Below are 11703 nucleotides of genomic sequence, written 5' to 3' on the forward strand. Positions count from 1 at the left end.
TATGTTACGAGACACGACTTTAATCAGCGAAGATACCACCATGCTAGAGCAACAGTATCCAACCGCAGATAGACTTAGCGTAATCATTCTTTGTTGCATCTTCAGATTATGAACTCTCTATTCTTTTGTGACACACCCTCTCACTTAACCACTCAGTAGCGCCAGTTTCTTAAATTCTCTCACAACGGGCGGCTCTTTCGGTTTCGCATTTGCTTCCAAGGTGTCCCAAAATACACCTTCTGCCCCCGTCGTAACCCTCTGAACCGCTCCTCCATTCGGCTCGGCTTCTTCTGATCCTTCGGTACCAGGCACTGCTTGAGGCTTGATTTCAAATATCTCCTCCACACAACCCCTACACATGGTCAATACCTCGTCGAGGTTCTGCTCCACCACCGCAGCTCTCTCTCGCATACCCCGTCTCAGCATCGCTTGTACCAAGACTTCTACTTCCTCAACAGCACTATTAACCCTCTCTATCAATCTACGAACACTGTTCACCAGGTACTCCTCTTCATATACGGTACCCTTCTTGCCCCGTGCGCGCTTTCGCTCCTCGCGACGTCGTGTCTTGCTAGTCTTTCGAGAAACGGATGTTGAGCCGGTGTATCTCGTGAACATACTCCTTCCTGCCATGGTACTAGCATCGGTGGGTGCGATGGAAATGTTGTCCGGTATATCAAGCCCTTCAGCTCCGCCAGCGGGTTCGCCACCGAAAAATCCTAGGGGGTCTGTGACTCGTCGGATGCGTAATTCCCTGATTCGGGGAACTTGAGCGAGGAGCTGAGACCGGCAATCCGCGAGGAGTTCGACCATTGTACCCATGGTTTCCCCAAGGGAGCCATCAACGATGTCGGGGACGAGGGAATGATGACCGTTTAGCGCGAGGATGCGACAAGCTTCGCCGAACTTTGAGCCACGGCAGAGAAGACGTGCTGCGCCAGGGATATCCTGGAGGTAATCACGGTGAATATTGGCAGCTGAAATGTAGTCTTTGATCTCAGCAAGAGCGGTGGCCAGGGATTGAGCGAGGTCCGTCATTTGAGATTCGGAAAGGGGTACAAGGGCTGCACAGTAAAGGCATTCTTGCCACATATTTGCGATCTTATATGATTCGTAGGCTGATTCGTAGTGGTTGAGGGACTCATATGCTGCACCCATGCTGTCAGTTGCTGTTTTCATGACTTGATGATAAATCCCGACTAGAAGGCCATACCTATTGCTGCTTCCTTGTACTTCGACTGGTCGTGCAAGTAGTCAGCATATAGCTGGGTCATGTCACGAAGGAGATCTGGTTGATATTTGTATAATTCCAACGCTTCACGATACAAAGTATGTTTGATCGTGTACAGTTTCAACTCGTCATATTCGTGGAGCGCATGCAGGCTTTTCAAAGCCTTTGCATATCGACCCAAGTGGTTGTCAATTTCGTATCTGCGGCGAAGTTCAGGAAGTCCTTGCAATTTTTGAAGGAATGGGAGGTATTCTCTCGGATCCTATTTGCGCAGTAAGCTTTACAGCTCGAACAAAAGGCAAGAGAAATGTCATCCTTACCCTCTGTGCTTGCTGGGCCACGAGCAAGGTGAGCTCGAGGTCATACAAACCAAGAGCATTGCTGAAAAGCCTATTTGCATCTGTCAGGAAACACATGTGCTCAATTGCTTCTTCGGCTTGTTCGGCACTTTGTTCTGTAGCCAGGTTTGTTAGTTTGGCAGCTGAGCATGATAAGGACACATATGTGAACGCACCACGCAATTTTGCTACAAGCTGAAGACCAGCATCCAGGTCCTGTGGAGATTTACAGACATAAGCTGTGACAAGATTCTGAAGATTGGTCGCGACCCGGTTTGAGAGAACCGACAAAAATGCATCGCAGATTTTGTTGACCTTGTTTTCTTTATTTGGTGTGGAAATTGTAGGTAGGAGGCCGGAGGTCTGTTCAGGCTTCGCAGTAGCGTCCTTCGCTTCGGTATGTGCAATTTTCAGAGTGTCCTTATATAGAGTTTCGGAGACATCTTCATCCCTAATCATGAGAATTAGTATATGTTGACAAGAAAATACATGACATGGTATACCTCAGACGAGATAGAAACTCATCGATAAAATCAGTTCGTTTCACCTGGTCAATAAATAACTGTATGCTGGCCATAAATTGATCTGGCATATAGTCATGCAATATGTTCATATCCACCATATGGCTCCTACATGCAAGGTATGCGGACCGATACTTCTTGTTCTCAATATATTTTCGTATTCCAGCGAGAACCAGCGCGCGAGGGTAAATGGTTTCGATATTCCCACGAGGCATTTGCAGCGTCAGGGCGAAGATAGATGGCATAGCAGCAACCAATCGTGCGCCTCGCTCGATACTTCTACAACGCTCATCGGCTTCAGGAACATCTCCTGGTATTTCAAGGTCTGGGAGCCTTTATTAGTGTCTTTTCTCAAAGTTGAGATAGAGAGTTCGCACCATCAACGTTTGTTATGTGGACAAATTTCAGCAGATGTTGAGTTGTAGTGAAGATGAGATGCGCGGGGGTAATCAAAAATGACGTGCAGTTCTTTACAAGGAGCCTCTTGTTGGCATAGAGGGAACCAGATCTCGAAAGCGAGAAGAGGACGTCCTGCAGAAAGTTAGTCGGCCTACGAACGGTAAGGAAAGGCCTATGACTTACTCTGTTTTCTGTAGATGTCGTTGCAGCCGCCCAGCTTGTCTCCTGAGCTGGGCTCTCAGGCCAGGAACTGGGGGATATTTCATTGCCCCATTCGTTCGAGATGTAAGAGTATGAGAAATGTTTACGACCTGGAGTTGCTTGTGCAATCCAGAGCATACTTTGCTCGAGGTTGGGGAAGATTGATACAAGTCGATCAGACTCCGTCGACGATAGGACGATTGTTACTTCCTTCGTGTCAATATCAATCCTTTCTACCTCTTCCGAAAACATGTCGGTTTGCATCAGCACGTAGATAATGTTTTCGTCCAACATCGCGATGTGTCTCGGCCGCTTTGACATCTGTGGGAATGGGTAGAAATAATCAAGACTCGGTTCCGGTGGCGGTGAGGTTCGAAGTTGCCATGAATATATGGCGATGCCTTCACTGGTCAAGACTGCGATTTTCGTCCCTGACTTGCTAAATGCAATATCTACCGCATTATAATCTAAAGGCATTTCGCAAAGAGCCATCGGAGGGGGGATCGTAGCGACTTTCAATGGAGAAAGCTTTAACGTTTCTAAAGGACAGTGAGCTACATGGTATTGGTAATGGAGAGATATGTCACATACTCCCGTCGATGACTCCAACCGCGCCAAAATCATTGGGCAGTACACTTGAACCTCGCGAAACATCGAAAACCCAATCCGAGTCGATCATTGATCCTACGATCGCAGTTAGTGGAGGATATATATCTTGAAAGTGACATTTTTTTCACATACTTGAAGAAGCAGTCACAAATCGTGTCGCCTTTTCATGGTGCCAGCGGAATGTACGAAGAAGCTCAGTTTGATCAGACTCGGAAGTGAGCGGGATTTCTTGCTTAAGATAGTAATGGTAATTTCCCATTGTCCAGAGTTGAATTCTGTCCCTGAATAAGACAGCCAACACAGTTGAGTCAACGTTCCAGGCCAGGTCGATAGATGAAGCCCAAGTGTCTCTATCTTCCATTTCCAGCCGAAGCGGAAATTGACCGTGACGAAGGCCATTTCGTTCAAAAAAGACAACATCGATATGATCCTCAAGGCGCTGTATGCCGGCAATCAGGTTACCAGCAGGGCGCCAGCTTAAAGCCCCTTCCAGTCCATCCACCGGCTCACTGACGCTGTCCAGAGCGCCCTCCCGAGAGAATACACGGATTACACGTCGAGATCCGGATTCGATGCTGTTCACAGCAATGAAGGCACCGTCCCCTCGCCAACTAATGCAGGTCTTTCCATCGTCCAGGTCGCTTAATTTCCCCTCGTCAACTTTCTCCGGCATCGTTGGGTCCCGCAGAGCTTTGGCCCGTTTCCCCTGGAACTGAGTTTCTCTCTTTCCCCATCCCACGGAGACATGTCTCGAGATCTTGAGGTCCTCGGGAGAAAATACAATGTTTGCAATATTTTCAAAATCACGGGTCATGTAAAGCAACGTATTAGATCTCGTAGTAATCGCCAGGAGCTCCTCGTCTGGCGCCCAAGCAGCGGCGGTAATCCCAACATCCACAGATCCAAGAATTTCAATTTTGTCTTCTTCGGGCTGTGGCTCCTCACGCACAACGATGATATCTCCTCCTTCGAGAACTAGACACGTAGAGAGGGTATCCGCAAAATATTGCATTGACAAAATGCGATCGCATTTTAGCTCTGGGAGAGGACATGGCGCGTCCCACGAGGCGACAAGCGGGAGCTCCAGGCTTGAACTGATATATGCATCCTCCTCTTTGCGCCTCAGTTCAATAACAGCACTGGTCTCTGTTGGACCAAAGGCACAGAGAACGGAGTCCGTGGTGGGATCCCACGCAGTCGCAGTTAGGGGGAGCCCCTCTGGAAGTGGGATTTCCGCGAAGCGGATATTTCTTAGGTTGCGCATTTTTATATTGGATTTCGGTGGGCAATCAGGAAACCGGCCGGAAGTTCATTGACGTGACAGGAATTTGTCCTCAGAATACAAGTACAGACATTGCGCATCAGTTCACTGCTGTCCTGGGCGGGCTGTGTTGCGTTGTCTGCACACAACTAGGTATGTATGGAGTAGATTTACGATTTTAATTTTTCGAGCCTTCATGTGGTGACAGCATTTTCCGACCAATGATCTCATCCGCGCTGCTCATCAACTCCCTACAAGACAACCAGTCGGACAACACACATACACCAAAACTACAGCGAATGACAGATACATCATGTATTTGATCAAGATTGTGTAGAAGTACAGGTTATTGCATAAAAAATTTTTCATATTCTAAATTTTGTACATGCTTCCTACGGCCCCGAAGTGGCGTTGATTCCAATCCTGCAACCACCTCTCAGTAACGTCAAAGGATAGATGGAACAAGGGGTCGTTTATTGGGACTTCATTGTTTGCCAGACTAGTTAAAGATAGGGCAATTAGCATCGGGTCTTTCAAGGAAGCAATGGTGAGGATGTAAAAACGTACCAGCAATTCCGAAGGGCATGAAGAAACCGACGCCTAGAAAACAAATCAGCCATTGGGTCTTGTAGTGTGCCGCAAGATGCCCAGGGTCATACCCATAAAGCCCCAGTATCTCCAGAAGAAGTGCTTTGTGAGAGGATTGAATGGAATGCTGCTGCGCGGACCCTCAGGGTAGTGGAACGGACTGCCGAACTGAGGCCGGGTAGCATGGAAGCCGCGGCGGGCGACGAGGGAAGTGGCCGTTTTGGCGCGGAGTGCAGATCGAGCAAACATCTAGGTAAGTCAGCGATGGCAAGCCGGGTTTTTCGCTTCTTACGGCATACCTTGGAAAAAAAGATCCAGGCGGGCGTGATTGGGGCTTGCGGTCAGACGAGGAAGCGAGCGAGGTGATCACAATATGGGCTGGTTTTCCCACCAAACCGCGCTGGAGCGGAACGGAACAACCCGAAGCCTGTCCAAGATCGGGTGTTAGTTTTTCTATCACGTGATTTATAGCGGCGCTTGTCCCTCTTCGGAATGTTTGTCCGGCCGGGACATAGGTTGAAATTATTTCGAACGGCAACCGGAGCAACGCCGCAAGAGAGCTTCTGCGTCCTCTGGCTGTTTGATTGCACGACTGTCGCGGGTTGTTATTAAGCGGTTAAGCACCATGCAGGAGCTTTTTGATGTCTTTGAAGATGCTCCGGCATCCGGAGCTACGTCGACTCACCCTGTGATACCTCGAGCAAAGAAGGATACAACCAAGAAGAGACAGGCGAATGGAGAAGTCAAGCAGAATACGCCCATTGCGGATGTGAATGGAGCTGAGCAGCCATCTGGAGACTCGGCACAAAATGAAAGCGAGGCGTTTGCTGAATTCCAGGCCGAACAACCCGAGGCGAAGCGACCCAGAGTCGAGCCCGAGCCCGTTGTCGCCGACACCTTCGAAACAGAGCAGTCCCGTGAAATTGCGGCCTCGGCTGGGTTACAGCCAGCCCAAGAGGGCGCTGCTGTCGTCCTTTCGCATCAAGTCCGACATCAGGTTGCTCTGCCGCCGAATTACCCCTACGTGCCTATCTCCCAACATAAGCCGCCTGAGACACCAGCCAGGACATGGCCGTTCAAGCTTGATCCCTTCCAGCAAGTATCCATCGCATCCATCGAACGAGGTGAAAGCGTTCTTGTTTCCGCTCATACCAGTGCCGGAAAAACTGTCGTCGCTGAATATGCTATCGCCCACTGCCTGAAGAACAATCAGAGAGTCATATACACAAGTCCTATCAAAGCGCTAAGCAATCAGAAGTACCGAGAGTTTGCATCTGAATTCGGGGATGTAGGGTTGATGACCGGCGATGTGACAATTAACCCAACGGCAACTTGCCTCGTCATGACCACAGAGGTGAGGCTTGTTCTCAGAAATTCGACTTGGAAAAGCAACTGACTCTGCAAGTAGATTTTACGCTCCATGTTATATCGCGGATCCGAGATAATGCGAGAAGTGGCGTGGGTAGTGTTTGACGAGATCCATTATATGCGAGATAAAAGTAAGTTGAACTGGATGCCCCCGCCCACGCGCGCAGCCTGCTAAACCAGTTTCCAAGCCCGTGGTGTTGTTTGGGAAGAAACGATCATCCTTCTCCCTGATAAGGTCCGCTACGTATTCCTTTCCGCTACGATTCCCAATGCCATGCAGTTCGCCGAATGGATCACGAAGACCCATAACCAACCATGCCACGTTGTGTATACCGATTTTCGACCCACTCCCCTTCAGCATTACCTTTTCCCTGCAGGTGGGGAAGGCATTTTTCTGGTAGTCAACGAGAAGGGAAATTTCAAGGAGGAAAATTTTCAAAAAGCTATGGGCGCAATTGCGGATAAAAAAGGAGATGACCCCGCGGACGCAAATGCACGCGGAAAAGGGAAGGGGAAAAATAAAAAGACGAATAAAGGGGGCGAAAAGGGTCCGTCCGATGTGTTTAAGATCGTGAGAATGATCATGATGAAAAGCTATAATCCGGTTATTGTGTTCAGCTTCAGCAAACGTGAATGCGAGGCGCACGCCTTAACGCTGAAAAATTTAAGCTTCAACGATGACTCCGAGAAGGAAATGGTTACCAAGGTGTTCAATAGTGCTATTGAGATGCTCTCGGACGAGGACAAAAAGTTGCCGCAGATCGAGAATATACTTCCGCTCCTTCGACGTGGAATCGGCGTGCATCACTCCGGCTTGCTGCCAATCCTCAAAGAAACTATCGAGATTTTGTTTCAGGAAGGCCTCATCAAAGTCTTGTTCGCTACGGAGACGTTCTCCATCGGATTGAACATGCCGGCGAAGACAGTGGTTTTCACAAACGTCCGAAAATTTGATGGGACCAGTCAGCGATGGTTAACGCCTTCAGAGTTCGTGCAAATGTCGGGTCGTGCAGGCCGTAGAGGCCTTGATGACCGCGGAATTGTCATCATGATGGTCAACGAGGAGATGGACCCAACTGTGGTAAAGGAAATAGTCCGTGGTGAACAAGACAAACTTAACTCGGCATTCTACCTGGGCTATAACATGATTCTCAATTTGCTAAGAGTGGAAGGGATATCTCCAGAGTTCATGTTGGAGCGCTGTTTTGCGCAGTTCCAGAGCGCATCCAGTGTTGGAACATTGGAGAAAGGTGAGCCCTCTCACACTTGACTACTCGATTTATTTTCACTGACGGTATCAGAACTTGAGGATCTGGAAAATCAGCGGGAAAATATGACCATTTCTGACGAAGGCACGATTCGAGAGTATTACGATTCACGACAACTTTTGGCTACGTATAACGAAGAAATGCGAATAACGATGTGCAGACCAACTTATTGTCAGCGCTTCCTCGACCCTGGGCGGCTTGTTCATGTTCAACATGGAAAAATCGATTTTGGCTGGGGCTTGGTTGTCAATTTTCAACAGCGCAAACCTCCCAAGAATGTCTTGGAAGAATATCCACCACATGAAAGCATTATAGTAGACGTGCTTTTAGACATTTGCGAGAATGCATCATTCCACATGACAGGGGACCAGACATTACCTCCCGGAGTCCGACCTGCCAGGAAAGGCGAGAAGTCTACTATGGCAGTGGTCCCCGTCGTATTAAGCTGCATTCAGGCATTTTCCACAGTGAAAGTCACGCTACCCAAAGATTTAAAGTCTGCCGAATCGAAGAAATACACAAAAAAGATTCTTACTGAGGTCCAACGGCGATTCCCAGATGGTGTTGCGGTGTTGGATCCCATTCAAGACATGGGAATCAAAGAGGAGCCATTTAAGATGACAATGAGGGTATGTGAACGTACTATGGCTTGTTTCGAAGATTATTCTGACGTTTTGAATAGAAAGTCGAAGTTGTCGAGGCACGTTTATTATCAAATCCCCTCCACAACTCTCCGCGGCTGCCGGAATTGTACGATCAATATGCGACAAAGGTGGAGTTAGTCAACAAGATTAAGGAAACGAAGCGGAAGATTTCGGACGCAATGTCGATTATTCAGCTTGATGAATTAAAATGTCGAAAGCGCGTTCTGCGCCGGTTCCAGTTCATCAATGCATCCGACGTTGTGCAGCTGAAGGCCCGAGTTGCTTGCGAAATTAGCAGCGGTGACGAACTGATGCTGAGCGAGCTGCTGTTTAATGGTTTTTTCAATACCCTTACGCCCGAGCAGTGTGCAGCGGTGCTGAGTGTCTTTGTTTTCGAGGAGACAGCAAAGGAAACTCCGGCTATAACGAACGAGGAGCTTGCAAAACCACTTCGCGAAATTCAAGCACAGGCAAGAACCGTTGCAAAAATTGCACAAGAATCGAAACTTGCAGTGAATGAAGAGGAGTATGTGCAGAGCTTCCGGTGGGAACTGATGGAAGTCATCTATAAGTGGGCCAAAGGTGGCTCTTTTGCAGAAATATGGTATTCAACCTGCATGCTCTTGATTCGAAAGAATTATACTAATGTAATGCGCAGCAAAATGACCGATGTCTACGAAGGCAGCTTGATTCGAACATTCCGCAGGCTAGAAGAGTGTATGAGACAGATGGCACAGGCTGCAAAGGTGATGGGCAGCAGCGACCTGGAGTCTAAATTCGAAGCCTCACTATCGTTAGTGAAACGTGATATTGTCGCGGCCCAGTCTTTGTATCTATAAGGGACGAAAACGAGATCCAATGTTTCTTTCGCGCTCTTTTTATCGGAGGCTTGTTCTCGTTATACTCCCGACACGTGTATGACTTTGGCCGAGGGTAAGGCGTATGACTGTCTTATTAGCAGGGTCCTTTCTTGAAGGCGTTTTTATTCGTTCCGATAAAGGTAAAAATGCATGCTATAGCAATAATAAGCGGATTCCTCTACATTTATATGTACTTGGTCTTTGTTTAATAAAATAAAATGAGAAAAAAAATAAAATAAAATAAAATAAAATAAAAGGAGAGAGAAAAGAAAAGAGGAACTCAGGAGAAGAGCTGCTCAGCATTTCATGTATCTTACATGTATTTTGTTGCCCGGCGCAACCAGTCAGCTGCAGAGTTTGTATTGTATTGTAAGGATTTGTTACTAGTGAGCTGCCCGACGTGACCAACCCTCAAGAAATGTTTCCTACTCCTTCAAAACCACAACATCCTCCCGAAACATCCCACACTCTCCTTTTCTCCTCCCAAGAGCTATTTCTGTGCAAGTGGCTTTTCATTTCCTCCTCTTGCTATCGGCATCATGAACAGCTTGGTGGCAACCCCACCCATCCCTCCACACTTTTACGAGCATAACCGATTCAACACCACATCTCGATTCGGTAAGATAGTCCCTGCCGCCAAGAGCGAAACCGCCGGCGACAGAAGAGCCTTATCATACTGATAACTTGTGAAAGCAGTCTCTCCAATGAACCCAGCTGGGAGCCGGAAACGCAAAGCAGAAGATGACAACGGTTCAAGTGATCATGACACTCGCATGTCTGCCTCGCCAACAAGCTCGCCTGCACTGCCTACTAAACCCCTAGCAGCTCGTCAGATAAAACGGCCGAGACCAAACCTCTCGGGACGGCCTTTGTCTCTTGGACGTCTATTCGAAACTCTGGACAGTGACGCTCTTCGATCCGTGCTCCGGTCCCTGTGTGATCGCCATCCCGAACTTGGACAAGAAGTGGTCGATACCGCTCCTCGGCCAAATATCACATCTGCTCTGCAGGTCCTCAGCAACTACCAGTCGACTCTTCAGTCCTCTTTCCCTCTTGGTGGCAATCCCTCCTCAGACTATGCTTATAACCGTGTCAGGCCACACGTGATGAATCTTCTAGACGCCCTCAATGACTTTACGCCTCATTTTCTTCCTCCGAATGAAACGCACCCTTCGACCTCTCTAAACTACCTCGATGGTGTGACTGAAATCATTCACCAACTGCCAAGATGGGATACTCCACATTATAACTTGGAAAAGGAGGCTGCATATGAAGAAATAGCGAAAGCTTGGGCGCTGGTAATCCGTGAGGCCAGTAAGCGGGGTGGCGGCATCCAGTTGCAGTATGGGGAATGGGATCAAAAGCTAGCAAAGCATAATCAAACGTCTGGTGGGAAGCTTCAAGACGCAGTCCATGAATTAAGTGCTAGCCTTGGCTGGATGGCGGGTAATCCAAGCCATCCAGGGCCTGGTTGTCCCCAGGCCGATACTGCTTCCATTCGGCAACAGTTACTCTCAGGCACATATGGTGCTGGCCTACCCCTCAAGGTCGGCCCTTGGTGATATCAGTTTAATTCATTCTCCCAGCTCTCGAATATTAGACGCTCATGGCAATAACCATACCTGCTCGTACCACAACAGTCCACATTGTGTTGAATTGATACCATCTTACCCGATCCTCTTGAGACGATTACGATACCAGCTCGATAGCCAATAGATGCGGGGCTTTGTGACCGGAGTTCAGCTTGCTCTTCCTCTCATTACATTACTTTTCATTATTGGAGTTCAAGATATTCTGGCGTTGGTGTCCCAATTTCACTTTCCTTCGATCTTTGGTACTTGTTTTTTAACCTCTGTTGCTCTCATCAGCTGGTTTTTCCTTTTTTTTTTTTGGTCCTGTTGACTGTTTGTATTTTTCCCTTTATTAGATGGTGATAACAGTGCCAATCCTGTATTGCACAAATCTGTGTCGATGCGACGTGAACCAAGCCTCTGTATCGCCTTGTCCGAAATTACACACCTGCTACCTACATATACACATCCCTTACTTTCATATGTCACATCTTTTATTTTTTTTATTTTTTTATTTTTTCTCCGTCTTCGTCAGCCAGTTATTTGTGAAATTTGAGTGACAAGGAATTCCATGCGTGGAGGAAGAAAGCAAACAGCATGTATGCTCTAGAAAAAGAGGGATTGATTTGAAGATCTGCTTTATCAGGAATTCTTTCATGTGCGGGGCCAGAAGAAGAGTACAAAGTATGTAATCCTGATATCTATGTCTGGAATCTCCATTTAAGATTGGATAGCTAGCATAACACAAAGAATTTGAAGCCAAGTAAGTGGTGAAGATCAGTCTGTTGCAAAACCGCCTGACCTTCCTGAGGTTTCACCATAAAACGACATTGCCTCATATGGG

The 11703-nt window shown here is 47.7% G+C and overlaps 4 protein-coding genes across 4 annotated transcripts; 2 read left to right on the top strand and 2 right to left on the bottom strand.

Moving 5' to 3' along the window:
• Window positions 1-144: 144 nt before the first annotated feature.
• Window positions 145-4669, bottom strand: D8B26_003578 (uncharacterized protein; the record flags this gene model as incomplete). The annotated part of the gene is made up of 9 exons (XM_003068191.2): window positions 3432-4669; window positions 3282-3374; window positions 2673-3229; window positions 2468-2621; window positions 2073-2415; window positions 1746-2020; window positions 1552-1685; window positions 1214-1493; window positions 145-1148 (listed from the first exon to the last, which is right to left on the bottom strand). Exons 1-9 carry the CDS (start codon window positions 4561-4563, stop codon window positions 145-147), a joined length of 3972 nt encoding a protein of 1323 aa, XP_003068237.2. The 5' UTR covers window positions 4564-4669.
• Window positions 4670-4748: 79 nt separating this feature from the next.
• D8B26_003579 (uncharacterized protein) lies at window positions 4749-5550 on the bottom strand. The gene is made up of 4 exons (XM_003068190.2): window positions 5448-5550; window positions 5220-5397; window positions 5128-5160; window positions 4749-5059 (listed from the first exon to the last, which is right to left on the bottom strand). The coding sequence occupies exons 2-4, from the start codon at window positions 5395-5397 to the stop codon at window positions 5034-5036; spliced, it is 237 nt and encodes a 78-aa protein (XP_003068236.1). The 5' UTR covers window positions 5448-5550; the 3' UTR covers window positions 4749-5033.
• Window positions 5551-5773: 223 nt separating this feature from the next.
• On the top strand, window positions 5774-9468 carry MTR4 (ATP-dependent RNA helicase mtr4; the record flags this gene model as incomplete). Its single annotated transcript, XM_003068189.2, has 6 exons — window positions 5774-6502; window positions 6557-6647; window positions 6705-7766; window positions 7818-8413; window positions 8467-9032; window positions 9087-9468. The coding sequence occupies 6 exons, from the start codon at window positions 5774-5776 to the stop codon at window positions 9265-9267; spliced, it is 3225 nt and encodes a 1074-aa protein (XP_003068235.2). The 3' UTR covers window positions 9268-9468.
• A 294-nt stretch (window positions 9469-9762) lies between these two features.
• Window positions 9763-11623, top strand: STS1 (Tethering factor for nuclear proteasome sts1). The gene is made up of 2 exons (XM_066124191.1): window positions 9763-9906; window positions 9982-11623. The coding sequence occupies exons 1-2, from the start codon at window positions 9828-9830 to the stop codon at window positions 10848-10850; spliced, it is 948 nt and encodes a 315-aa protein (XP_065980270.1). The 5' UTR covers window positions 9763-9827; the 3' UTR covers window positions 10851-11623.
• The last annotated feature ends 80 nt before the right edge of the window (window positions 11624-11703 follow it).

Source organism: Coccidioides posadasii, chromosome 2 (genome assembly GCF_018416015.2).
Source record: "Coccidioides posadasii str. Silveira chromosome 2, complete sequence".
Lineage (NCBI taxonomy): Eukaryota > Fungi > Ascomycota > Eurotiomycetes > Onygenales > Onygenaceae > Coccidioides > Coccidioides posadasii.

Bases quoted from the DNA above. Each gene is read 5' to 3' on its own strand.
- D8B26_003579 (XM_003068190.2), bottom strand. From the start codon at position 5,397: ATGTTTGCTCGATCTGCACTCCGCGCCAAAACGGCCACTTCCCTCGTC. The intron at 5,161-5,219 runs GTATGACCCTGG...TTTGTTTTCTAG, and splicing joins GAGATACTGGGGCTTTATGG to GCGTCGGTTTCTTCATGCCC. The intron at 5,060-5,127 runs GTACGTTTTTAC...ATCTTTAACTAG, and splicing joins CATGCCCTTCGGAATTGCTG to TCTGGCAAACAATGAAGTCC.
- STS1 (XM_066124191.1), top strand. From the start codon at position 9,828: ATGAACAGCTTGGTGGCAACCCCACCCATCCCTCCACACTTTTACGAG. The intron at 9,907-9,981 runs GTAAGATAGTCC...AACTTGTGAAAG, and splicing joins CAACACCACATCTCGATTCG to CAGTCTCTCCAATGAACCCA.